The 27,905-nt window shown below is 37.0% G+C and overlaps 1 protein-coding gene across 28 annotated transcripts in view; it reads right to left on the reverse strand.

Moving 5' to 3' along the window:
* Positions 1 to 27,905, reverse strand: part of cacna1d (calcium voltage-gated channel subunit alpha1 D) — an 86,743-nt gene that overhangs the window by 18,608 nt on the left and 40,230 nt on the right. For 4 of the 28 annotated variants that reach the window (XM_023956439.1, XM_023956440.1, XM_023956443.1 and 1 more), the window contains exons 8-42: positions 26,950 to 27,053; positions 25,433 to 25,602; positions 22,848 to 22,922; positions 21,463 to 21,550; positions 21,297 to 21,323; positions 20,774 to 20,934; positions 20,460 to 20,685; positions 19,488 to 19,695; positions 19,186 to 19,306; positions 18,919 to 19,033; positions 18,748 to 18,805; positions 18,583 to 18,643; positions 17,796 to 17,946; positions 17,537 to 17,666; positions 15,839 to 15,898; positions 15,691 to 15,750; positions 13,781 to 13,887; positions 13,297 to 13,384; positions 13,057 to 13,164; positions 12,895 to 12,947; positions 12,669 to 12,815; positions 12,357 to 12,558; positions 12,061 to 12,219; positions 11,871 to 11,981; positions 11,551 to 11,628; positions 10,751 to 10,834; positions 6,963 to 7,004; positions 6,176 to 6,304; positions 5,723 to 5,788; positions 4,573 to 4,664; positions 4,286 to 4,445; positions 4,048 to 4,175; positions 3,702 to 3,798; positions 3,498 to 3,600; positions 3,051 to 3,152 (exon numbers count right to left, since the gene is read on the reverse strand). In XM_023956439.1, the coding sequence (XP_023812207.1) occupies positions 3,051 to 3,152; positions 3,498 to 3,600; positions 3,702 to 3,798; positions 4,048 to 4,175; positions 4,286 to 4,445; positions 4,573 to 4,664; positions 5,723 to 5,788; positions 6,176 to 6,304; positions 6,963 to 7,004; positions 10,751 to 10,834; positions 11,551 to 11,628; positions 11,871 to 11,981; positions 12,061 to 12,219; positions 12,357 to 12,558; positions 12,669 to 12,815; positions 12,895 to 12,947; positions 13,057 to 13,164; positions 13,297 to 13,384; positions 13,781 to 13,887; positions 15,691 to 15,750; positions 15,839 to 15,898; positions 17,537 to 17,666; positions 17,796 to 17,946; positions 18,583 to 18,643; positions 18,748 to 18,805; positions 18,919 to 19,033; positions 19,186 to 19,306; positions 19,488 to 19,695; positions 20,460 to 20,685; positions 20,774 to 20,934; positions 21,297 to 21,323; positions 21,463 to 21,550; positions 22,848 to 22,922; positions 25,433 to 25,602; positions 26,950 to 27,053 (3,871 nt within the window). The remainder of the gene's footprint in view (positions 1 to 3,050; positions 3,153 to 3,497; positions 3,601 to 3,701; positions 3,799 to 4,047; positions 4,176 to 4,285; positions 4,446 to 4,572; positions 4,665 to 5,722; positions 5,789 to 6,175; positions 6,305 to 6,962; positions 7,005 to 10,750; positions 10,835 to 11,550; positions 11,629 to 11,870; positions 11,982 to 12,060; positions 12,220 to 12,356; positions 12,559 to 12,668; positions 12,816 to 12,894; positions 12,948 to 13,056; positions 13,165 to 13,296; positions 13,385 to 13,780; positions 13,888 to 15,690; positions 15,751 to 15,838; positions 15,899 to 17,536; positions 17,667 to 17,795; positions 17,947 to 18,582; positions 18,644 to 18,747; positions 18,806 to 18,918; positions 19,034 to 19,185; positions 19,307 to 19,487; positions 19,696 to 20,459; positions 20,686 to 20,773; positions 20,935 to 21,296; positions 21,324 to 21,462; positions 21,551 to 22,847; positions 22,923 to 25,432; positions 25,603 to 26,949; positions 27,054 to 27,905) is intronic. The other 24 variants (XM_023956442.1, XM_023956447.1, XM_023956446.1 and 21 more) reach the window with 24 other exon arrangements.

Consider the following 27,905-nt stretch of genomic DNA (forward strand, 5'->3'; position numbering starts at 1 on the left):
GTATTTATTCTTATCCTTTTTAATTAATTTATTTATTTTTTATTAACCATACCTCAACTTGTGTATTCTTGACACTGTGTATTTTTAATGCAGTAGGTCTGTGTACTCCTTTTTACTGATTGGACCATGAGTCTGGAATAAATTATATCTATCTATCTATCTATCTATCTATCTATAAATGTATAACAATGAACAATCGTATTGGCAGGTATGTGAACTTATGGTGGGACCCAAAAAAGCTTCAAACTTTACTTTGTTCGGTCCAGTTACGGTTGAGTTGGACAGAACAAACTAAGAAAACGGCAGATTCCAAATAATTACAAATCAGAAAACTGAGAACATTTCTTACAAATTAAAGTTTGATTCTGAATCAGTGTATTTGAATAACTGTTATAGCACTTACACAATATTTGCATTTTTAAGAAAATGTTTGTGTATTTTCTGTAAAGGTATAATACCTACGCTAACTCATGAAGACTGTGTTTTGATTCTCTCTTGAAATACAGCTTGTTCAAGTTTTCACAAAGAGGTAGCAGCAATTTCATGCCACCAGACTAAAACAGAACTACTCCAAAGAGCTCAGGACGGCAGAAAGAGAAAGGAAGAGAGCTACTGGCTGAAAGCAGAGGAAGCTGTGCAAGAAAAAAGCTGGACAGACACTACGTTAAAAAAATAAATCGAGAAAAGGGGGGTTGGCCAGCTAATAAACACTAAGCCATGCAGTCAAGCCGACCTTAAGCAACTGATAAAAGTATAGTGCAAAAGCTGCGCAGTCAGCACAAAGTGACATTCTTGTTAACATAATATTCTGCAACAAGCTTTGTGAGGATTTTTTTTTGGTTAAATGGAAGTTTTTATAACTTTTGACTGAAGAAGTGTTTTCAAAATATAAGTGTGCAGAAGAGAGAAAAAATATGCATCTGTACAGGTTGAAGATCTGATAGAGACAAAATGACAGCAAACGATTTTAAAGAATTGTGAATTAGTGGAAAAATATTGGCAGCTGTGATGTTTTAAAGTCCCACTCCAATCACCTTTTGACCTAAATGGAAATTGTTCCCGGTGGTCCTTTTATTATGATTGTCGTTTTTAGCCTAAATCAAAAAACCTGTTGTTTTCTAGGACATAGTTTGTGTAGAGTGTCAGCAGATGATCAGAAATTCACTTCTGAGTTGTGAGGGAGTCTGTTGGCACAGAATAAGCCCGCCCTGACGTCCCATCTTCCCTTTGTTTACGCAATCTAGAGCTATCTTACAGCCTCTTACAACCCCAACCTAACAATACCGGCGCAACAAAAATAGCAAGCAATATCGGAACTGTCCAGCCGCACGGTTTTGAGATACCAGCTCAAACGAGGATCTATTTGTCTGCAAGTGGATGCACTGGAACAGAGCGGGGCAGGGAGCTTGTAGCCTGCTGATTGCAGCGGCTGCTTCATACCTACAGGCTTTTTCAAACGGCATTTTTTTCTTCTGCTCCTGATTCACCACAATTTGGATAAAGAAACACCCCGATAGACAATTTTATGCTTCATTTTGTTCTTCATTTTGAACATGTTAAAAACACTAAAAGCACTATTTTCATTGGAATGGGTCTTTAAAGGTTATAATGAGAAATCAGGAAGACCGCTCATTCTCTGATGAAAATCTTTCTACGTCCATCTAAAAGTAGTTTCTTACTTTTAATTTTTTTTTTATTCCCTTTTAAATAAATAAACCAGAAGTTCTATTTTGTTCGCTTCCCCTGAAATCACACAGGCTTACATATCGCAGAACTACTCCCATCCTGACATCACACATTTGTACCTCATCACAGGTTTGCAGATCACTTAAGAAATACTTATCAAACCTACATCTTCCTACAGATACCTGTTCAAGAAAGTGCAACGAAGAAGAAAAATATTCTAAATTAGCAAAGATTTTGATTTAAAAACCCTGGCCAATATTTATTACTGCTGTTGCTGAATGAACAGCAGTATTCATGAAGTTCAGGTTTCACGTTTCATGCAGGATAATGGAACATAATACAGGTGTCTTTCAATGGCAGCTGTGTAAACATGAAATACTTCTTGTGTAATACAGGACAAAAGTTTCTGGGAAACCAGACACGCCAAAAGTCTGGCAGAAAAGTCAAGGCTATGAAGATTAGAAGGCAGCTCAGATCTAAACAAGACGATTCAAAAGAATTCCTAAAGCACTGACGTTTCTTCCTAACAAAACAACTCCGGATAAACCCTTCTTTGTCCGTTCAATCTTGATAAAATACTATTTTATCTTGGCTGAGTGTTGACCTTTTTTCAAATAACTGAACACCAGGAAGAGGCAAAGTTTTAGTGACACATTTACAGATTTGTAAGAAGTAACATTATATAACCTTCATGATTTGTTGGCATGGTGAGGACATTTGAGTTTGTTGACTGCAGATTCAGTGAATCATAAAATCCACTTGAATAAAACTGTCCAACTAACTAACTTACTACTAACCGAAATGTTTATCTGATAAATGAAGCACAGCAGTCTATTCAAAACAAGTGTTTTTTCCCCAAAGATTTAAACAAACTTGTTCAAGATCTACATTTATTCCTAATTATTGCTTTGTTTTTTTTTATAATTTGTGACTGAATTTGTTCTTAGAAAAAACATCCACTTCTAAAAAAAGTTTGCTAACAGAGAAAAATGTTGGTAAATATATTTACTTACACTTGTTTTGTTCTGTTGGAATCTTTTATCTGCTTATTTTAAATGATAATTACCTATAATTAAAATATATTTACTTAAAGCTAAGACTTAAGTCATTTTATTTTAATCAAATGTCACCCTTTAAGTTAATGTTTCTTCCATTAAGTCACATAAGCCAGTTTGATTTTTAAATAGACAAAAAGACTAGGTTTGATGCTCAGTCAGACACGTCTTCAAGATAAAAAAGTTAATTTGTGAGCACCAGATAAGTGGATCATCAGTGGGAACGAGTCAGAGCTGAGTGAAACCAGGAGATAAAAGCCTTCCTTGGCTGATGTTTTTTGTGTGCTTGCATGTGTAATGACAACTGACCACCAGCGGGAGGCACCACTTGATCCAGGAGTTTCATACTCGTCCTCTTCCAGATCTTCTTAATGACAACCCGCAGCTCCTCGTTTGCTTGATCCAAGTTACCTTAGATACAGCAGAAAAACACCGTCAACACTTCGGTTAGAGGCAACAAAGACACACACAGCAACAAAAAAGCACAAATGTTACAGGAAATAAAGAGCATTCATGTTCAATTTTTCCGTCAGGAGTACACTATCTGGTTTACAACTAGATGGGGATTATATGATATTAGAGAGAATGAGGGAAGAGGAATGATGTGACAATGTGAGAAAAACAGCCTAAAACCTGCCAGCTTGCTAAAAACTAAAGATTGCCAAACACGCCTTATTTCATAAAAGAGAAGTCTGAAGAGTGTCTGAACACTTTGGTTAAATACTATTCAAAAACTGCTGCGAGCTGCACACTCACCCTCAGTCTTGATCTTGAGAGCGGTGCGGACCAAAGCGAACAAGGTGGCATTAAACATGACCGTCCCGTCACTGTTGAGGGGCATGTTCATAGCAACCAGCCGCTGCAAGACAAATGAAACTTTAGAGCAACCTGGAGGCATAAAATGATCATTTACAAGACGGGGATTTACAGTCTGTGGAGCGCATCTGTGTGGAAACCCACCTTACAGGCCACTCTGTGAGGGCAGAGCTTCCCAAAGCCCAGAGGAGGCTGAATTCTCCGCAGCAGAGTTACCACATCAAGATGCTTTATCCTGCCCCTAGCATCAAGATACATTCATATAAAAAAACACATTATTATCCCATGAGCAGTTCATATTAGAACAAACACACAAATATTCAATAGAAGGTAAATGTTTGCATAATTAATAATGTTTCCTTCCTTTAGAAGGTCGTTAACACAATTATGTCTTTATAATCCCATTTGTAAAACATATATTTACGTTAATGTACAGAAAAGCACAAAAACAATCAAAGAATGACATGAAAAATCGGCTTCATGTACGCACTTGGCTTCCGGATCATATTCCGACCAGATTCTTTTGAACTCATCCAGGTGGTGTGGCCCCAGAATGGACCAATCACGAGTCAGATAATCAAAGTTGTCCATGATGACGGCTACAAAAAGGTTGATAATCTGAAACAAGAACATGTCAACGTTTTATTGTTGGGTTTAAAGGTGTTTCAAGTTGAATTCTGTGATTAAACACTGATGTCCCTAAACGCAGAGATCTGTCTAAGAAGTACCAAGAAAGCACAAAGCATGTAGAAGCTGATGAAATAGATGATTGCAAAGCCGCTGCCACAGGTTCTCTCCTCTCCGGGATTATAGTCCGACTCTGAGTCGCACAGCTTGCCTGGCAGACAAGCCAGCATGATCTCCTGCCATGCCTCTCCAGTTGCACACCTGAAAACGAACGGAAACCATCCTTAATCCTCTAAAGAAAACCTTTTTTTTTTTTTTCCATTTACAGTATGTGATGACTTTTATAATATCCTGATGCAAACAGCTCAAGTTAAAAAAACACTCAAACCTGAAGAGCATCAGGACAGCCTGAGGAAAAGTTTGAAAATTGTTGTTGCGGTTAATTTGGGTCCCGTCCACCATTGCAATTTTTCCAAACACCTAAAAGCACCAAAAAAAAAAAAAACCACATCTAAAGCATTAACAGCATTCACAATTCAGAATTGATGTTTAGCTGATTTTGAAAACTTTATTTTAAAAGCAAAGTTGAAAACTCTACCAAACATTATTCATTGAGGTTTTTCTTTTTTTTTCAGAAGATGTCTGTTTGCACACACAACTTCAAGACAGACACACATATCAGCTTATGTGGTAAATCTATGGAACTCACTGGACACTACATTGAACGAAACTACAAACAGTCACATTAGAAAAATGTTTACAGATAGAATATTAGATCAATTCAAGCAAAGAAATGAACTAGGACATACACACAAAGCTGGAGACCAGGAGGGGTTAGGGAGGGGACAGAAATATAGAAATACACAGTTTTGAAAGATTTGTTGTTTCTATTATTAATGTCACCTTTGTGCTCATGTAAATGGCACAGATTACATAAGAAAACATGTCTTCATTCTGTTCCAATTGTTTAAGCCCAAAGAAGGGTTGAGCGATCACTAAAACACAGGATTTAGTGATCGGTTCTGAAGACAAGAGATATTGTTTTATTTGAACTAGAAATCAAACTCTGGGTGTGTTAGAAATCTGGGCATTTTTTTGTCTCCAACATGAATTTTATTCCAAAAATTAAAAATATTCAATACAAAGCCAGGTTTGCATCATTTTAGTGATTTGTTGTATGCTTTTCATGGGGTTTGTATGTGTATGTGCATGTGTGTGTGTGTGTGTTGTTTGTACAGGTTATATTCATATTTTTGTGCAATGTCTTGTTTTTTGTTTTATAATTCAATTGTTTTTTTATGTGAAGCACTTTGAAATAGTGTTATACAAATAAAGTTTTGTTTTGATTTGATTTGATTTGATTTGATAATGTTGCACATTTCCTTGTAAAACAACATGAATAATAAACAATATTAAAAAAAAAAGGAATTCACCAACCTAAAGCATTAGATTGGATAAACCAAGTGTTGTAAAAATGAAATAATCTCACTTAGAATTGTCATTAGCTTTCATTTTAACAGCTTCCATTCTTGCATTACCTGCATTCCAATCACAGCATAGATGAAGAACAGCATGGCAATCAAAAGGGCGACATATGGAAGCGCCTGGAGGGAACAAAATAGAACCTCTTTATTTAAAATGCAAACTGACAACAGGAAAAAGATTCATTCTGATCATTTGTGTTCATATAAAGGATTATTTTAGTTATGTTTGACATAAACAAACCCAAAGTAATAAATCATCTCTGTGCATGAACGACTTTTTAAAATATTATTGAATTTAAAGAAGTCTCCATTTGAGGAGGCTGTTGGACAGCCAAGCTACCCTTTTAACATTTGAACTGTAAAAACAAGGCCACGCTATTAAGGTTTCTAAAGTCTTTGAAGTTCTATGCAGAGTTTTGTGCATTCTCAACGTGAAATTGTGTCTTCCCCAGCAGTCTTACAGACTTAAAAAAAAACATTTGTCAGGTACATTTCTGACTTCTTCACCTGGAAGGATTTGATGAAAGTCCACAGCAAAGTCCGGATTCCCTCCCCTCTGCTTAGCAGTTTGACCAGCCGCATCACCCTGAACAGGCGGAAGAAGGTGATGGAGATGCGAGCGCTGTCCTCTGTGTTCTAGGGTGGAGGAAGTGAAGAGATGTAGTGCTTCCAGTAAAATAAAAAACTGTCAGCCACTGAAGTAGTAAAATGAATCCTAATCCAACAGAAAATTATTTCATCTTTAAACAATAGTAATGAGTGCAGTTCATGCAGAGTAACTGCGCTAAACCCAGACTCAACATACATTGAACTGATGGTGAAGACAGGCTGAACTGAGCAAAAGACAGGGATTCATTTCTCATGCTTGATACAAGCACGGAGATGGAGTGTTATTGGTCTGAAAATGTCACAAACACTACAAACGGGAGAATTCAATGCTCAGAAAAACTTCAGCCAAGCTTATCTTAAATGAAGAACGAAAAGAAGAAAAAAATCTGACAATTTTCCTGCGTCCTGTGTCATGCCATGCACTCAGACGGGACAAAAACACGTCAGCCTTTTAAAACTTGGGTTAAACTGCAGCAAACCTGGATTCAAAACAAAACTCTGGCAAACATTGAGCTCAAAGACAAACTCACTTTTCCAGAATAAGTGAGACCAGATGTTCTGGTTGACAAAAAATCTCAATGTTTTCAACTCAGCGACACAAGAATACGATGCAGATGCTTTGATTTTTGAATGATAACAAAACGGGTGAGGGGTCTTGAATAAAGAGATGGGGGTTTGGTCTTACCCCTGGCTCCACTATCACCTTCACAACAGGAATGGCTGTTGACTTAAAACCAAAAGCTTGAAGTTAATCCAAGTTATGTAAGCCGGCATTACATCGCTAAACCACTGAGAGGTCAATGCTGGGTCAAGTATTGACTTCAGCTCAAAATTTTCAGCATCTAACGGCAAAGAAAGAAATAGAGATGCATCGAAATCGATGCATCGTAAAAAAAAAAAAAAGAAAAGAAAAAAAGAGTCAGAGCTCCTATTAAAGCTCCTCCTGCAAATGTTTTCTTGGAACTTGTCAGCAGAAAAAACCAAAACGTCATAAAATGTAATGTGGCTACAGAAAATGTTTTCCTTTATGCAGCGCAGAAACAAATCCACTCATTTTAGACCAATGCATCAAATAATGCAGAGCCAAAAATTAGAGTACATCCCCTAATAAAATGCTTACTTATTGCCTGACTCATAAATAGAAGTGATTAATTCCAGTCTTTGATAGGTTTAGCTTTTACTCCAAAGGTGAATCTCAGTTCCAGCCCGCAGCTCCGCCCCTTGAATTAAACAACATTTAATTTACAACCAAAGTTAGGGACTTATCATATACTATCATGTATATGGCATCTTTTTTTTCTAAAAAACATTCAAAAAAACGTAAAACTAAAAAACAGTCAAATGAAATGGATTTAACCCTTAGCGGTCGGCAACCTGAGGTTTCATTCTCCCTCCAATGTGGCTATTTGGCTTTAAAGAAAAATGATAACAGTATGAATAAATAATGAGCTTGTAGCTTTTTGTTTTGTCATTTATACTTAGACTGTTAACATTTAGATAAACTGAGCATGATGATTAAAATGCAAACTGGGGAAACTAAGTCGTAATGGTAAATGGCGTTTACTCTTATGGCGCATTTCTACTTTCCTCTAAGGCCCAAAGCGCTTTAGAGTCACAGTGCCATATACACACACACATTCACACACTGATGGCGGCTCCGTAGCCGAACAGTAGCGCCAACCTATGACCACATGAGGCAAGGTGGGGTTCAATGTCACGCCCAAGGTCGTCTTTCTGGAGTTGTAGTCATGAGTTTTGGAGTTTTCCCCTTTTGTGTTTTGTTAAAAATGTTCTTGCATTAAAGTGTTTCAACAGTTATTCATCAGAAGCTTTTGCATGGAGCTTTAAAGTAGTTTTGTTTTTTACTGTGTATAGGTAATTGGTTTGTTCGTTAATTTTCTTCATTTAAGTTTACTTGGGTGATCTTATAATAGTGAAATAAACTTCTTTTAAACCACTCCTGACATGACACTACATTAAGAAAGCCTATGTGGTTACTCATTCCTCCAAAATGCACACATCAGTTGACTAAGTAAAATCATAATTAAATCTTTTTTCAGAACTGTTTATTATTAGATCTTCTCCTGCACAGCAGTACCTAGGTTCTGTTCAGAAAAAGGTTCTTCAATTACAGAACTGCTTTATAAATATAACTGCAAATACATCTGCTGCATCAGAAGGATGTTTATTGACACAGAATTGTTTAATTAGAAAGGAAGTTGCATGTGGTACTGCTATTTAAAAGCTACATGTTACAAATAAAGAGCTTAATGGCCAAAAAAACATAAATAAAGTGAATTTTTATGAACAGTATAGTGAGATTTTGTGACACTAGCTTAATGTTGTCAGTAGGAAACTGGACCAAATGGTACTTTAAGCATTAAAGGTGGCAGACCCCTGGTTCAGCTGTTGCAATAATAACATAATTCAAAGTATTCTCTTTATACATCGGGTAAATAATGATCTCTGTCAACTCAGAGGAATATGGAACTGTAATATTCACAATGATTCCATATCAGACTTTCACATCTTGTCCACACATGACAAATAAAGCTATAATTGACATTTAGAAATTCTTGGTGGAAAATGTGAATTTGAAATATTCGGATCCAGATCTCAGCTCATCATTCCTCCCTGTGATTATTTTCCGGATAAAATGAATAAACTTCAAACTGGTTTCTTTAAAGTGAATAAATATAAAAAGAGCCAAATGAGCCAGTCTTTTAAATGGCTCTTTAAAATGAACTGATCCAAAAGATTTGGCTCCTCTAAAGAGCCATAAATCCCATCTCTAATGTGGACATATGCATACTTATATGTATTTTCCAATGATTAATTATCCTAAGTTGGATATTTTTCCTGTATTTATGTATATTTCTGTTGTTTGTCTTGTTTCGTTTTATTTTTGATTTTGATTTCTTGAAATAAACTATTTCCAAATCCAAAAATCCATATGCAATGGCTTAATGAGCACAAACATGTGTATTTTTTTAAACGTTGAAGTGGGGTGTTGCGGTTCTCACCATCAGTAAGAAACTGAATCAAATGGCTCTTTTACTGTAAAAGGTTTCAGACCCCTGGTATGGACTGAAGTGTTTGGCTTCCTAAGGTGTTTTCATGTGCATGTATAATATTGTGTTACGACAAATACATCACATCATGCATATTGTCACAACTAAAAATGCCAGATGTTACATGAAGACTGATTCACTTCAGAGCTGAAAACAAAAGACAATTCCAAATGCCAAATTATTTCCTGAATACCATCTTTATGTTTTCACATCCTAAGGTCTTTAATTTAGAGGCACAGAGAGAAATGGGGAAAAAGTTGAGGGAGGGAATTGAGATCCAGCCTTTTGTTTGAATAAAAAAAAATTACAGTACACACCATTTCACTCAAAATATTTTGGACAAACCCAACATATTGATGTGGAAAAGCCTGCAAGAGCATGAAAAAGTGTTAAGGTGAGCGTTCCAGGACACAGAGAGGCCTTGCAGCAGCAGCAGCACATAAGATTGAGAGATGAAGAGTTTACAAGTGTGATTGATCAACACATGCAGAACAGTGGAATATTATCAGCCTATGAAAATCTTTAAAACATGTTTCTTTAAAAAAAAAAGTACTTTTATCCTCATATATTGTTTTTACTGTGTTTTTAGTTTAGTCTATTCAAGTCTGAAGAACCAATTGGTTTTTTAAAATTGTAAGCTTTACATTAAGATAGATCTTAATGATCCACACCAATGAAAATCCTGTTTTTATTGTTTCTTAACACGTCTTTGTGATTTTTTTTACTCCTATAATAATTGGTTTAATGAATAAAAATACATAAAAATGTTTAAAATTTGATTTCTGAGAAATTCTATGTTCAAATGTTTTATCAGGAGCAGACAAAAAAAAGTTTTTTTAAAAAAAAGCTTATTTGTGCCTTAAAAAAATACAATGGACGAGCCACAAGCTCCCTGCTCCACTACATTCTGATGCATCACTTGTAGACGACTAGATCATGTACGTCTTTGTTTTCCTCGTCTGAGCTGGAATCTGGCTCAAAATTTTACATCTGGATAGCTCGTGTATTGCTCGCCATTTTTGTTGTACCAGTAATATTAGAGTGGGGGAGTAAAGTGCTGCAAGCTAGCAGGAGAGCTTGTAAACATGGGAATAATGGGAAGTGGGGCCACGATAACAATTCCGACTACAACTCAGAGGTGAATTTCGAGTGAATTTTCTACCGCTCTTCAGAAACTATGTCCTACACAACAACACTTCTTTTTTCAGCTTAAACGGCTCAATCATAATTAAAAGACAGCTAGGAACGCTTTTACAATAGATGAAAAGATCATCGGAGTGGGGCTTTAAAGTCATTACTGGAAAGGCTTTAATCTTAAATTTAAAGTTAAGATGTGTTGCTGCCAAAACAAAGCACTCTGGGTATTTTTTTTCAAGACATGTTGTGGTAAATGATTACTTACATTGATCTCAGTGATGGCAATGTCAACCACGCTACCCACAACAATTAAGGCATCAAACGTGTTCCATGCATCAGCAAAATAGTTCTGCAAGCACAGGCAACAAAGACACAGAGAAAACAGAGAAAAAGAGAGAGACAGCAAAAACAGGATGGAGAAAGAAGAGGTGAAGAAAAGAGATGTGAAAAATAGAAAAGGGTTAAACATTAAAAACTGAGTTTTGAAATAAAAGCACATGAAAGTCAACATTCTTGGTGTTTTAATTCTATAATTTCTTATCTTCTAACATATTTAGATGCTAAATTTGTTCAAACTAAAGAACACCATTATAGTTTATGATAAATATTATTATTGGATGATGATGAATATTTATATTTTCCTTTCTGGTTGCTTCTAAACTCAAAAATGTAAGATAACAAAATCTATCTAATCTTTCTAAAGGCAACAAAACCAAAAAACTTTTTTTATATTTCAAAATATAAAGTGTTACTTTAAAAAACGCCAAGAGTTTGTGTTTTAGTCCATGCACTGTAAAGTTTTTGCTCCCCATAAGCTGCATGAAACTAAAATGCACAAGTCCACTGCACTTGAACCACTGGAGGACTGCCAACAAGAAACAGAACAGCCAAATTCTTGCTGCAACAGAAATCCTGCCTTCCTCAGCAGAAGAAGACTAAAAAAAAGGAGAATAAGAAGGTAAAGGAGGAGGAAAAGCTTGAGGGAGGAGAAAAGGAGAGCAGCAGCAGCAGCGATGGGAGAGTGGGAGGAGGTTGACAGAGGGAAACATACTAACGTCTGTCTACCTGGCTGAGTATGATGTCGACTACACTGCCAATCACCACCAGAGCGTCGAAGACATTCCAGGCGTCCCCGACATAACCCTGAACATGGGGGCATTCACATCCAGAGTGGGAGGACGGGGGAGGGAGGGATGTTTATGAGGGACAGGATCAGAGGTAAAAAGGTTACAGAGGGATGTGATCGGGAGGGTGGAAGGGCTTGAAGGCAATATCTTTAAACATATATAGGGGACTATTGATGTTTTAAAGAACTTAATATTGTTTATGTTAAAAATAATGCAGTCATTTGTGAAAAAAACTCAATCAGATGATGTTCCACTCACTCTGGGTTTAAAGGCGATGAGTTTGAGGATCATCTCTACTGTGAAAACCCCCGTGAAGACCATATTGAGGATATCCATGGCGTAGTTAAACAGATGAGACTGGCCATAGTGCTGAAAGATGAAACAAGCACCTTAAACTGTACCGCCTGTTTATAAGCAGAAGATCAGGTGGTTTCCAAGGAGAACTCACCTGGATGGCCAGACACAAGGTGTTAAGGATGATCAGGACAAACATGACGTATTCAAAGCCAGTGGAGTTGACCACATACCAGAACTTGTACTGGTAGGGGTTTTTGGGAATGTAGCGACGCAGAGGCCGAGCTTTCAGCGCGTACTCCACACACTGACGCTGCAACGTGTGGAGAACGGAAACAAACCCATGTGTTCTGTCATAACTGAACTCTGAATTCTCGTTTTTCCACAATAACTAAAAGAAAATATTCAACTGATCGGATTCACACCCAAAGATTTAGAATTCCTTCCAACCTGGTTCTTGTCCAGCTCACAGTTCTTGTATTCCTTCTCCCCCTGCTCCTGAAAGGTGACGATGACGAAACCGACAAAGATGTTCATCATGAAGAAGGCGATGATGATGATATAGATGATGAAGAAGATGGAGATCTCGATGCGGTAGTTATAGATGGGACCCATGTTTTCCCTGTTAGAGTCAATGGCCTTGTACAAAAGTCTGCAAAACACAAGAAAGTTGGGACCATAAGCAAGTTTAATGCTTCAATCCATTGAAAATATTCTAAAATAAAAAGAAGAATAAGTAATGTGTTGGGAACAAACACGTACGTGGGCCATCCTTCAAAAGTGGAGACAGTGAAAAGAGCCATCATGGCCATGAGAACATTGTCAAAATTGAAGTCACTGTTGTACCAAATCCTCTCCTTAATCATGGGTAGTGCTGTGTCCCCATTGCTGTAAAGAATGTACGTTCCTCTGGAAATAATAAACAAACGTCTTTAGTAATTTATCAGGGCAGAAATAGGCATTGAAACAGACATTGGAAAATGCTCACTTGCATTCCTCAGGGCTGGACTTTGCATCATCTGTGCATCGATAGAATTTTCCCTGTTTTAAATCAAGAGGAGCACAAAATGAAAAGTATAAGAACCTCCGTTAAATGTGTCTCCTTATTAATTGCAATGCAGTGTCACATGGAGTTCTGTTGCATACACACCTTGAAGAGCTGCACTCCAATACAAGCAAACATGAACTGCAGCAGCGTGGTGACAATCATGATGTTACCGATGGTCCTGATGGCAACAAACACACACTGCACCACATGCTGTAGAAAAATCAGTTTAAAAATGTCAGCAGGAATTATAGGGCTGCACCAGAGCAAAAAGACTCACTAAGTGTATCCAAAGCAAAGACTCTTTCAGACACACTTTGTTGCTTTTATTGTGTGGACTCTGACCTTAAGTCCCTTGGCTCTGTTGATGGCCCTGAGTGGACGGAGAACACGCAAAACACGGAGAATCTTCACCACTGAGATTGCTGAGGATCTGCACAGGTCAATAAAACATGTGAGTGAATCCTAGTGATCAAAAGATCATTACAGGTTTCGTGGGAAGTCACTTTTTTCTTAGAGGTGAAGATTTCATTTAAAAAAAATGATTCCTTTTAAGATTTAAGTACGTTTTAGTGTTTCCCCCAAAACCTTTTTCGCCCAACATTGACAGTCAGATGCTCAGTGGAGGATTTTGAGGAAATAGAAAGCCATAAGACATTGACTAAGCATTTATTTGTTATGTGTATTTTAGATCTGTGGTCATTAAAAGAAATAAAATACAAATATTGGGAACACAAAGTGTAATATTTACAAATTATTTTTTAAATTCAGGCTAACAAATGTAGCCACTTTTTAGATTTTATGACAGAAACTTCAAAATCACACTTACTGGATACCAAAAGACACCAGAGACACACCGACAACAAGCAAGTCAAGTAGGTTGAAGTAGTTCCTGCAGAAGGCCCCCTTATGAAGAAAGGCTCCGAACGCTGTCATCTGGACAACAAGGACAACGCAGTTACATTCATACATTACATAAATCAGAGAAAAGCAAATCACAGTAACAAAAACAAAGCATTTTCATACTGAAAGGTGTGCTAACAAGCTGTAAAATCTAAAGCATCTTTTATTAGAATGGCACCTTTCAAAACTTTCAATGTATTTTTACAAACAGTACATTTTAATGTAAATGTAACTGCAGTTTCTAATAACCTGCATATTAAATTAAATTATTTAAAGTTACATAGCTTAAAAATCATACTAAAAATGGTTCAACAAACATCCTATCGTTTTATCCTGGATTTGAACACAAACAATTTCAAAATAAAAGCAGTCAGAGCCAGTCACGCACAGAGCGACATGCATGCACAGACAGATATTTCCTTAATGTATGCATGTCACATTTGCAGAATAATAACAGATGGAACACAGACCGTCCTACTGTGCTCCATTTTTAAAAACATATTCATTCACAACTTTCTCTGTAAACAACAAATTTACATTGTGGACACAACAAGGCAGACTTGGTTCTAACATGCAGGGAGCAACAGAGTCAAGACTAAACAGACTTGAAAGCAGATTTGTGTGATAGTTTGGAGGAATCATCAGGTTCAGGCAAGAAGGAAGGACACAGCTTAAAAGTGACTTTTTATAAAGTCATGTGAAAGAGAAAGAACGTTCAGTTTCCTAAACCTTTCAATTCTAAAGATTTGGTTTTTGGTTACAATTGCAGTCGTTTGGGATTTTCATCGTCTTGAAATAAAAAAAATAAAACCTCAGTTAACAACAGGTTCTTTTTTTAGGAATGAAAAAAGACGAAAACGCTCAAAAGAACAACTTAAAAGGGAATAAAGAGCCGCCATTTGTAGCAATAATTTAGTCGTTTACTGTGTGTTGATACTACTTTTTGTTATTTTTAAAGAATTCAGTTTAGCAATACTTTATTTTCTTTCCAGCGGTTCTGCATTAGGTTAATAGGTCAATTTGCTCTGCTGCATTAGCTGATGTCACCAAAAATTAATAAAACACTTCATCACAACTCCTGTCAGTTGGGACGTTTGCACAGATTGGCTGGCTTTGATTTGTGCTAGAAGTAGTACTTCAAACAGCAAAAATCCATGCTTCCATTCAAAAAATATCCACCTTTATTGCAACTGAAAAAAGGGAGAAATCCCCTCTTTTTTTGGAACAAGCACCGCACAGTTGGCTTTCTGCATTCAGGATTTATTTTAGCTGACAGTGTCATTTCTTGTGTTCATCTGAGGTCATGTTTAGGTTAATAAAAATGTTAAAAAATAAAAGGTTCTGTACGTTCTATTTCACATGACCGTTTTTTTTTAAATTGTAGACAATCTGGCGCTGAAGTTAAAATGCTCGAATAACGTAAAGATGTAAAAAGGAAAAAAGAAACGCCTTAAATCTACTGTGGTGTCCGAATATATTACATTAAAAACCTAAATATTTATAAAATGCCATTGATATGATGTCAAACCTAAGGGGGAAAGCCATTTTTAAGCAGTTTTAAATGATGTTTGCTTGTAAACATTAAGTAGCTTCGCATTGATCGTAAAGACAGAGAATGGACCTCGATGAGAAAGTGACTTGGACAAAATCTGTTACAAAAAAGTCGGACAAAAAAACGTATGGCCCTGATGTGGAAAGCTTGGCTCCATGAGAACAACACGAGCAGACGGCCGTCATGACCATAGTGCAAAAAAACGGAGGAAAAAGAGGATGTGTGCAGCAAGCTCGGAGGTGGTGGTTGGTTGCCGAGACAAAGCAGCAGTCGCCATTGTTTACCTTAATAAGGATCTCAAATGTAAACATACTAGTGAAGACATAGTCTGCATAGCCTAGGATCTGAGGAGGCAATCAGAGTGACATAAGCGCGAAGGGTTACTGAAGCTCTACCCAACACAGCACAACACAGCACACACAAGACATTTACCTTCAACAGGATCTCAACTGTAAAGATTGCGGTGAAAGCATAGTCAAAATAACCAAGTATCTGCAAAAAGCAATGCACAAGTTTAAGTCATTCCAGGATAACAGCACAGTGAATGATCAAAACCGTACAGCTAAAAGAGATTTTTATTTATAGCAAAGCTGCACCAGGCAATATGTAATAAATGTATCCGTCTGTAAAAACCCACTCCGATAAAAGTGTGATTTTATCATGTTCTTGTGGCATTTTTCTGGTGATGGAGGACTTTTATAAAGAAAACTTCAGCTCAAAATTTCCTGAGTATTTCTTTATTTAAATCAATGTAAATACGAAAAAAATGCTGTTTAAAAAAAAAAAGCTTATTTGTGACATAGAAAATGCGCTCGGCGGGAACCAGTTCCCTTGCTCTGAGTTCTCAATTTGGGGAAGGGGTAGGGGGGCGGTATTGCCCAGCGCCAACGGTCTCGGCCACATTTCAGATATATCGGTGGCAGTTTCGTATCAGCCGATATTTGCCTAATCTCAGTTTATCAGTATCGATCCGATATTAAAAGATCTACTGATATTGTTCTGACGATGGGAAGCTTATGTTTACAGTCATAGCCAGAATTGACTGTTTCCAGGTAAATTTTATTTTTGATTGGTATACATGTTTCTGGCAATGAGAAGCTTTGGTTTTACAGTTATGTCCAAATTCAATAAATGGTCAAAATCTTTTCAGATATGTTTTCAAAATTTTAAAGTGATACTTGTTCCTATGCGAACCCTCGCTGTATGTTAAAAAGGTCAAGTACAATGTGATTGAATAGCAAAAGAAGAGGTGTGTGTTTCTAATAAAGAAACATAAAGGTAATGTAAACATTGTGTTATTCCAGACACTTAAATTGTAAAAAATATCGGCTATTGGCCACAGCCGCAGGGGAAATATCGGTTATTGGAATCGGCCTGAAAAAACTTCTAATCTCAGAGGCCAATTTCTGATAATCTTCTGCCGTTCACCAGAAATAACGTTTTTATATAAAGTAACGTTTTCAAATAAAGTTTTTACATTTTTGCTAATATTGGTATTTTCATAATTAAAAGACCACTGGGAACACACAAGAGGATCGGCGTGGGTCTTTGAACTTTTAGGTTTATCAAATTTCATATTAAAGCCTCATGGGTTGGCCGTGTCCCTGATGTTCCTTAAGTTTTGTACAACCTTTAGCTGCACAAAGCTACTCAGACAGTGGAGTCTGTTGTGACTAGACTCGCTGCAGGACATCATTTATTTCCCTGAAAGTTTCATTTTCTAACTGCAAAACCCAAAAGTCCACTTTACTGGACTACAGGGTCCGGGGTTATTTGTCTTTGTCTTAAAATTACCTAATGCAGCTTCTTTTACTTTGTAGGAAAAGTAATCATCCACTTTGTTTTATCTTTTTATTTTGCGTGTTATCCTTCAGCGCTTTCACAGTTACGTGGCAAAGCATGACAAAGCCTTTACACTTCAGCTCTGCTGAATTGTTTAGAGGGTTGATAAATTGAACAGGATGTTAAACCTCAACAACCAGAGAGAGAAGCAGACAAATACAGCTCGTCATGAGAAGCACTTTTCCTCCCTTGACTCGTGAGGATGTCTTTGATGGAAAAGACATCAATTTCCCCCACGAGGTGCATTAATTTAAAGCAACTTTTCTTCAGCTCATTTTTTCTACCTACAATGTTGCGAGCAGAGAAGTTGCGGATGGGATCTTCAGCAGCCAGAGAAACTGAGCTGAGCATGATGAAGACCAGGATGAGGTTGGTGAAGATCTGATGGTTGATCAGTTTGTGGCAGAGTACTCGAAAGCTGTAAAACAAATACAAGAGTAAAAATAAAACAATATAAAATCAATTTTTAGATGTTGAGTCTTAAGTTTTCAGCTACAGTCTAACATCAACAGGGACTAATTAATACGACCACACAGGTGAGACCCACGGGTTGGTGCTGCTGAAGATGAAGAAGGCGCTGCCTTGAGGGATGGGCGGAGTCTTCTCTTTGATGGTGAGTTCAGAGAGCCGTTGAGGGCGGGGTCCTGTTGGGACCTCTGGGAGAATGTCGTTATTGTCCTCATCATCGACATCATCTCCTGGAAAACATTTTTGGTCAACAAAATAAATAAACAAAAGCCAATTGGTGTTTTGACAGAAGAAATTTCTTTCCAGAAAGAGAAAATTGGATTTGATGATGCCATCTAATGGCTATTCCACTCAAAGTTTGGATTTGATGTGTCCTCGTTGTTCAGCCGTTTTTTCTTTCGGCCTTTTATGCTGTGTCTGCTGAATTTTTTATAATGCATGAGAGTTGCCAGCTGTATTTTATCAGCTGGCTTTTAATTTATAAGTAAAAAGTGGATGGCTCAGTCAAGTTGTAAAGATGCAGAATTATTAGAAGACGCATAACACGTACTTTGTTTTTCATTTAGTTTTTTCTTGAGATACTTTCTAGAAATTGCACTTTTTGAATGCCACCTTTGTGTAGTTACAGTATTTTTTTAAGCAAAACATTCTCTGTAGAATATCAATCAATCAAAGTTTATTTGTTAATAAGGCATTTTACCAGCGCCCATGCAGACCAGTGGTTCACAAGGATGACAACAAAGAAAACTATGATACAACCAGATAAAAATAGTTTAAAAAACATTCAAGAAACACAAAAGACAGAAATGAGTTACCTCTTGTTAAAAGTCTGCTTTGGACTTAATCTGTTGAAAATGTTTTCTTACCTGGAGATTCAGCAGCAGCATACGGCTCTTTGTCTGCCTCTAGCAAGGTCTCTGTTGGAAGCTGAACAGTGAGAAGAGGATGAACACTCAAAATGCATTTTTATTTATGACTTATGGATGAAAACTGCTCTCATGTCCAAAAACTGATCAGGAATCTTGATTTACCTTTGACTCATGAGCTGCTTCAGTTATCTCAACCCTTTTCCTGTCTGAACTTTCTTCCCTTTTGAAAGCAGATAAAAGTGAAGAAGAAAAAAATCAAATTGAATCATTAAAAATATGAGTTATGCATAGCTATTGAATTGAAATACAAAATATTAGCCTAATAAGTTTTACTTGGTACTATTCCTCCTCTTCTTGGCCTCTTCTTCCTCCCTTTGTGCCGTGTTGAGGCTCTCTGCGTCGGCCAGGTTATCAACAGCGATAGCCAAAAAGACATTTAGCAAGATGTCTGGTCACATCAGTTAAATAAAAACCTTCCAGATAAAAAGGCCCACTATGCCTAAAATAACAGTGAACCAGTTCAACTGAAATGGATCATTCCAAAGGAAGATGTTTGTTTGTTTGTTTTGAATAGGCAGATGTTTAGGGCAAGAAGGATACAGTTTCCACAGATGAAGAGAATGATGAAGTAAATGCAGACCACCATTCCAGAGGAGGCTGGTCCCCCGTATGCCATGATGCCATCATACATCACTGTGTTCCAGTCTTCTCCAGTCAAAATCTGATGAACACAAAAGAAAGAAAGCAGAGCTTAAAATCCTATAAAATTAATCTATTAGTGATATTTTTACGATTACTAAAGTGTCAAATTAGTTATTAATTCCTGCAAACTGTAGCATAGCAAACCCACAACATGGCAGGATGTTTTTCAGTTGTGATTTTAAACAAAAACACAAACTCACCTGGAACACGGTGAGCAGGGCTTGTGGGAAATTATCAAATGTGCTCCGTTTGGTCACCGTCTCATCAAAGTTGAACTTGCCTCCAAAGAGTTGCATGCCGAGCAAGGAAAAAATAATAATGAAGAGGAAGAGCAGCAGCAACAAAGAGGCGATGGACTTCATGGAGTTGAGCAGTGAAGCAACCAGGTTACTGAGAGACGCCCAGTGCCTGGAGGGGAGAAAAATTAGATACAAGTTGTGTTAAAATAAAAAAAAGACTAAGAAAGGATAAATAAAGCTCATATCTGAAGATTTTGCTCTTTGATTTTGGTAAAAATGTGTTGCTAAGACATGGTAGCACCAACATGAAGGGAAAATGAGGAGAAGCAGCAAAGGCTTCAAATAGTCAAAGAAAAGATTTTAGGCTTATATCTAAAAAGAAAAAGATAGCATTGCTAGATCGCTGCCATGAAACTTTATTCATAGAAGAATTTGCAGCTTCTCACTCTTCATGAACAAGAGTCAAGAGTTTTTCACAAATTATAATTAACTTACACTGCAAAAACTGAATTTTAATGAAGGAAAAAAGACTATTATTTCAGGAAAAAAGTCATATATGTCTTGTAAGAAAAGAAAATTGATATTAAAAGTTTCTTAATAGCAACACAATCTTATTTCGAGAAAACATGTTTTTGTGACTAGAATTGTTTCTTTAAATAAAAAGTGGGACCATTTTTTTTTAACTCAATGGCAGATATTTTTGCTTATGCAAAGAAAGGAATTTGACCTATATTTAGGTATATGTAATTATATTTCACATATAACTACACATAAAATATGAAGTGAAACATTTATTTAAAGAAAAAAAAAAGTTATATTTTGAGCTGGGAAATAATAGTTTCCAGTGTTGGCATTCCTGCAGTTTTTAAATCTTTGCCTTTATTTGTGCAGGATGCTTCATATTTAGCGTCAAAACTCAACATAATTGCTTACCGTGTAACTTTGAAGATTCTGAGGAGACGCACGCAGCGGAAAACCGAGATCCCCAGAGGAGACATGATGGCCAGCTCCACCAGGATGGTTTCCACGATGCCTCCACACACCACAAAGCAGTCAAAGCGGTTAAAAAGGGACACAAAGTAGGCCTGCAGTCCCAAACTGTACATCTTCACCAGCATCTCCAAGGTGAACAAAGCCAGGAGAACTTTGTTGGCAACATCTGCAGATTAAAATCTTTATGTAAACCGTCGCTTTTCACAAGCAGAAGATAGAACAAAGCATGGGAAATGAAAGGGTGAAACCGATACCTTGGACTTCCGTCAGCCAGTCCGGTTGGTTGTAGTGCTCAGAGGCGATGGTGAGAGTGTTGAGGAAGACCAAGATGATGACGAGCCAGTAAAACGTCACAGATTTGACAGCTGCACGGCACTTCCTGCGACACAGACGGTTCCAGCGTCGCCACTGACGACTGATGAACACAAAATAAGTTTGCTTATATTGTTGTAACTACTTGTGTATTTGTTGACTGCATTTCATTGCTTTGCATGCAGTAAAAACATTGGTGAAATGAGATTAATGAGCAGCATCGCATCCAATCCCCACAGAAGAAAAAACTGTTTAGGAGTCAAGGGTTGATTTTAGGTACTGACGAGATTAAAAAAAAGCAAGTGGTTAAAAACACACAGGTGTCATCAGGAAAAAAACAAACAGATGAGAAGGTTAGGGACCTGAATCAGTCATTAAAGGGACAAAAGTCTCTCATGCAGCATGAGCGGACTGAAGAAATGGAGAGAGCATGTCAAGCACAGGATGTCACGACACATTACTAACCTGCACTTTGACTTAGTAATTTTCTGACTGTTGGGGATGAAACACAGACGACATCAGAACAGATATCTCTCTACCTAAAACGCATTTTAACCATCTGTCGTGTGCATTAAAAGCTTTATTGAAAAACAAAGTAAACAAAGTGTTGTGTGTAATGTTTCACACCCACCACAGTGGTCCACAGCACAGCGATTTGTCCTCCTCTGCATTGTGGTTATCGGTGTTCACAGATTCCGTCTCACTCGTTGGCACGCTCGCTGCAATGTCCAAACACAGTCAGGAAATGAGGAAAAGATAGCAGGATGTTTTTGTTACTTTCCAAAACCCCATTTGCACTCATTTTGACCTATTATTTGCTTTATTTGACATATTTTTAAAAGGGTTTTTACAAAAAATGTCATCAAAATTCAGTTTTCAAGTCAAAGCCCAAGAAACTAAAAAAGTAAAATAAGAAACGAAACAAATTACTTTGATAAACTTGACTAGAGCTTTAATTTTTACTTTATTTAAAAAAAAAACATTTGTTAACAGTACAACAGTTTAGACCAAACTCAAGACTTTGAGGGCTAGTGTCATTGTAGCTTCCTATTGGCAGCACACACCTGACCCAAGAGGGCTAATCAGCATACAATAAGGTAGGGTTTCAGGAAACCCAGCAGGATGCCGGCCCTCAAGGCCTGGAGCCTGACACCCCCGGTTTAGATACAGACAGTCCACCAATTTGTAAACCTTTAAAAGTTAAAAGTACGGGGTGTGCGACCAAATTCATGAGGAAATCAAAAAATGAATTAGAAGTGAGTTGCTGAACTTGAGTCAAATCCATTTCATCCTAAAAGAACACAAAGCCCCCAATAGAAATGTTGTACTTTCTAAATGAGTGTCTGACTTTAACCTCTTTATTCTACTCTGTGCACAATGAGCTTTGTTTACGTCATGAAAATATAACATTTAGAAAAGATGAAGTACATTTCATGCATGGAGGAAGGATCATGTCTGATGACACAAAGTAGGTAAAAAATGAAAAATAGAAGAGATCACAATGAAGGATGAAAACACAAACCCATGGATGTTCGGCTTTTTTACACTCCCTCTTCTTAGTGTTTTAAAAGGCATGTCAAAATAAAGCAGACATTTTCCCTTAAAATGCTCAATTGTGTCAAAGACATTTCACAGAAGCAAAGAAACAGAAAAAAAAACACTTTATGGTTTCTTTCAGATTGAGTCCTGCTTAGTTGCTGTACTTGCAAAGACTTTCCAACCCCTGTCCTTTAGTGTCAAACATTAAGTTTTCTTTTTAGAATTTACTTTACTCCCACATTTTCCCTCGTTTTGGTCTTAATTGTTGGTTACTTAGCTAACTTTTTCACAAGTTAAAATCATATTGCAGTGAGTGTAGTTGTGACATAAATGTGGTCATGATAAGAATGGTGATGATGACACAAAGACCATGCAACCACCAAGAGCAAACAGTCAGCATAGCCTGTCAATGGCGAGGACCCTCCAGGACAAAGATGAAATGACGCGATGAAAATGCCCATACACAAACACATTTACCCTGTGTCTCTGTGGACTGAGTGAACCAGCCAAACTTTCCCTTCTTCTTCTCTGTGAGGTCAGCCAGCGTGACCCCTTGGTGTTATCAACATGCAGTTCACAAAGCAGACAGCAGAGGCAGCAGCGAGTCAGTACACAGAGGAACAAACTAAAACACAGAACTACTGTCACCAGAACTAAAGTACAGAACATGAAAGATTAAAAGTTTTTATGGCAGACTCATAAAGTATGATTAAAATAATAATAATGTTATGTGTTGCTGGCAAAAGCCAGACAGACGTCAGGAAAACCACTCATGAAAAGACGAATGTACTGTACATCCACTTCAAACAATTAAGGTACAACATGTGTCAAAGCAATAGCAATGATAAATCTTAATGCCAATATGACAATAAAGTGTATTAAAGTTTGTTTACTTTTTGGTAACAATTTCACGTTTATTACTAATAATTCAAAAGGTTCTGGACACAGAAAGCATACAATACAACACTGGAAATGATTAGCGGTAAACAAGAAAAAACTGATTCAGAAAAGAAAACGGTTGTTAGAGACAAGAAAGGTGGAAAAAGAGAAGAAAAAGAGGGGGAGATCTAATTTTAGCAGGAGTCTAGATGAACACACAGACACTGCAGATTCAAGGAAACAAAGTTAGAGCGTCGTCACCTGTAACAACAACAGAAGTGGTCAAAGCAAGGCAGCTGCTGGAGAACAAAACCACTCACAGATGCATATGAACTGACTACACTGTGAGTTATTACTCAACAGACAACTTTTACATGACTGACAGCTTCATCTGATGTCCTGGAACATCCAAACTCGTTATGTCACAGCGCAACACTTAAAACTCCGAGGAGCTTTTAATGATGGGATGGATGTCTCCCTGTTTCAAAGTGCGCCGCGTCAGTGTCACCAACCAGCTCACAAAGAAGTGTATCCAACAAGTGCTATTCAGTAGTATGAAGGAATTGGGCAAAAATCCTTCATTGCTATGATTCACAAGTCACAAACTTATTCTTTACAGGATCTGCACTGTTGTCTCATTTTCAATCGATTGTTGGATTCTACATTTTTCATTCACAAATAGAGACATTTTTTTGACAAAAGCCTAGCTTTTTTAAGCAGTAAAACTCATTCTGACAAGCACAGCTCAGGGTGCTGGGAATCATCACAGTCTGTGCTATGAGTTCTACTCAAAAGCTGAAGGTATTACATCTCTGTAAAGGCAGCTATAGTCAAATGTCTTCCATGAAGCCCAAAATACAACACGATACCAAGGATTCCAAAACTTCTTAGCTGAATGTTATGGCTGATAAACCATGCTCCAGACATTTAGTGCAAGTGAAAACAGAACGATTTCATCCCGCTTCCTCCCACCGTCCAAAAACATAGGTTAATTGGTTACTCTAAATTGTCTCTAGGTGTGAATGTGAGTGTGCATGGGTGTGTGATTTGTGATCCTGCGACAGACTGGCAACCTGTCCAGGATCTCCCCTGCCTTTGCCCACAAGTGGCTGGGATAGGCTCCAGCAGCCCCGTGACACAGAAAGGGACATAACGGATTTAGAAGATGAATGAATGAAAAAAAAAAAAATCAGTTTCGACTGACCCAAACCATCCCAAAGCACAACAGCAGCTCTGTAACGCCTGCGAGTGAATGAGTAAACACTGAACAAAGGTTCTTTCGTGGTTCTACTATTGTTTATTCTTGGACTTTTTCTCAGGGGAGAAACAAAACTTGTATTTAATCTCTTCTTTTCTAATTCAAATTGCATCTCAAGATTTAAACACTTGAGTGACGTTTTCTATGGGCAAAATAGGGGAAAACATTGTTATTATTATTATTATTATTATTATTATAAAAAAGCAAAAAACAAATTGAAAAATTTCTCTTAGTGCTGAAGCTAAATCCACTTGAGAATATGAGTGATTCTTTTTTTTTTTCAAGATTGAGGCAGTTTTTATTTCGATTTCAGTTTTTAAAAAATCCTATAAGATATGATAAAATATAATCCTTTTTTTAAACTAAAGTTTAAAAACGGATTTTACTCAAATCAAATTATTTCATACAAAAGAACTCTCCAAGAAATACCCAGGTTACATGTTTTGAAGTTCCCATTTTGATCATCTTTTGATCCCAATGGTATTTTAATCATGATTATGCCGTTTTAAGCCTAAATTTAAAAAAAAATCTGTCAATCTCTTTGAGGACATAGTTTCTGCAGAGCAGCAGACATTCATTAGAAATTCACCTTTGAGTTGTGGGCAAGACATAATAAGCCTAACACCCACAAGCTTTTTGCTCCTGCATTGTTCCATCTGCTCTCGATTGACAATGATTTGAATAAAGAAACACAATATTAGGCTTAATTTTCTTTATTTGTCCTCCATCATCAGAAAAATGCTACAAGAACATATTAAAAACACCAAAAACACTATTTTCATCAGAGTGGGTCTTTAAATGGATTCAAGGAATTGATTGATGTGTGGTTTCAACCTGTAATTTGTGAGTGTTACATCCTTGCTGTAATTTTAATGCATTTAACTTCTTCATTTTCCTGTTTAGATGGAATAAAAAGGCAACTTACGATTACGCTTGCCTTCCTCGTCTCCTTCCTCATCGTTCTCGGGGTCGATGTCCTCAGCCTGCGTGATCCAGTCCAAGTAGCCCTTAAGGTCTTCCTCCAACTGCTGCTTCTCCCGAAGCTTCTGGAAATCACCTCGAGCCTTGGCCTTTTCTCGCTCTTTGGAGAACTCACTGAAGAGAGAGAAGCATGGTGTCAAAAGTACACTACTATAGAGTTGATCTATGATATTTTTTTTCTTTCAATACAAAGATCTGATAAGTACCAGTGAATCGCATAGTGGCTTAAACGCCTCACTTAATATCAGTCAGTTATTTTTACAGTTTTAGAATGTATAATTCAATAACTGACTAGAATGGGATGACATTATGAATTTTCAAATAAGTGAAGACTTACATAAAACTGGATCATTATATACGTTTCGGAATTACACAATCAGGCCTCTTTCCAGGGAACACAGAATAGATGAATGACTTAAAGCTGTTTATGTGCAGCAGAGGTTGATCAGGCCTTAAAGGTCATTCCTGCAGGTGTTCTGACTTTCCTTCATTACTTACAGCCTTCTCTGCCTGCACAAAAGCAGTGCTGAAACAATGTGGTACTAAGCCATCATGAGCTTAAGTTAAACAATATTGGACTGCTTAAAGTGTGTTGTTTCAAACCTGACACTAAAAACGGAACTCAATGTAGAGACAAGCATAAAATCTGAAAAGTGTTTGTTTCAGTTACAGAAAAAGTCAGAAACCGAGTAGTTTCTTTTATCATGCAAAAGTGCTCAATCTTGGTGGAAACTGACAGCAAGAGTTCTGGCAGACCCAAAGTCCAAACTGAATTAGATGAAAAGTTTTCTATGACCACGCTTGAAATGTGTTTGTAGAAAATCCATCTCAGTTTCAAATGTAAAGAGAAGACTGAGCTGCAGGGCTGACGGGACGAGTTACAGCAAAAGAGGCATTGCTTAAAAATAAGGCCAAGAAGCTGACTGCTGAGCCCTGGAGTGATATGGACAAATGATTAAAACTGTGACATTTTTGCTTTATCCTAAACATCATCAAAAAGATCAAACAAAAATGGCTCAAACATGGAGGAAGAAGCATAATGGTTTGAGGTTGTTTATACTAATCTAGAATCTGTGATTTGTACACGGCTACCTGCAGCATCACACAATTATGCATTTAGTTGGTCAGCAGTTCATCCTACAACAAGATCATGACACATTTTGTTCTATTTTGCTTATTTGCACAATTCTTTTCTTTCAAGAAGCATTTAGATTTTACTGACCAGCAGTTTTATATAATGGTGGTGTAATTGTGTTAGATTTTATTCTTTCATTTGAACTCATGTTTGTACAAAATGCACATTACAGGTCATTAAACACATTAAATAAGTCTTTAACTACACAAATCTGGGATGCATGTAAATAAATTAGTTTGTGCTGGCATTAGCTCACTGATACGAATGGAAAATGTCATGGCCAGCATGACGTTAAGGGGTTAGTGAAAGAGCAATGGTTAACTTACCCACTTAACACACCCAAAACCAAGTTAAGAACAAAGAAGGATCCAAAGATGACCAAACTGACAAAGTAAACCCACGGCAGCTCAAAGCCCATTGCATCATTCATCTGGATAAAAGGACAGAGAGGAGGTACAAGCATTTTATCAAAGCAGGAAAAACATTCTGACATCCCTTAAAGTAAAGGGAAAACATAATTAACTATATTGAAAATCCTTACTTTACACATTAGGAAATGATTTTAAAAAAGGCATCTTTAAATGGTAAAGTTAAAATTAATCACTCTAAATCGCCCAAAAGACAGTTTTTACTTTGTGGTCTGACCTAAACTACCATTTTGGTTCCATCCGAGTGTTCTAATAAATTCATGACCAAGTTTTATCATTTAACAAACTTTAAAAAATCGCACATTGCACTTTTTTGATCTTATTGTCTAGCAGCATATAACGAACAGGCTTTTAAAGCAAAATCAAATATAAATAATAATATAATGGCTAATTTAAAATCTGTGTGCAGGTTTTTCACAATTTCATGATCTTTTTATATATTTATGAGATTTCTTGGTTGATTGTGGATTTGCACAAGGACATATTTATTTATTTAATTATGAACAGTTTGGGACTCCATAGTATGTTTGCCTGGCTCTTTATAGAGACAGGTGAACTTAGAATGTTCTGCTTTTGTTGAGTTGGTTTTCATTATTATAGTATGTCACAATAGTTATTTTCTCACAGCATAAATGATACCCAGAGTTTAGCATTTAGCATCAGTGATGTGTGACAAAACAGTAATTAAAGAGGTATCATATTTACCCAAAGGTGACATTTTTCCCTTTAAAGAGGCTGTATTACTTCCTTTTTCCCATTATCTAATTCTTCTACTTTAAAGCTCATAGTTTTTAAACAAAAAAACAAAAACAAATGAATCCTCCTGCTTTGATTAGCAGCTCGATTTAAGCCAG

This window comes from Oryzias latipes, chromosome 7 (assembly GCF_002234675.1).
Source record: "Oryzias latipes chromosome 7, ASM223467v1".
In the NCBI taxonomy this organism is placed as follows: Eukaryota; Metazoa; Chordata; class Actinopteri; order Beloniformes; family Adrianichthyidae; genus Oryzias; species Oryzias latipes.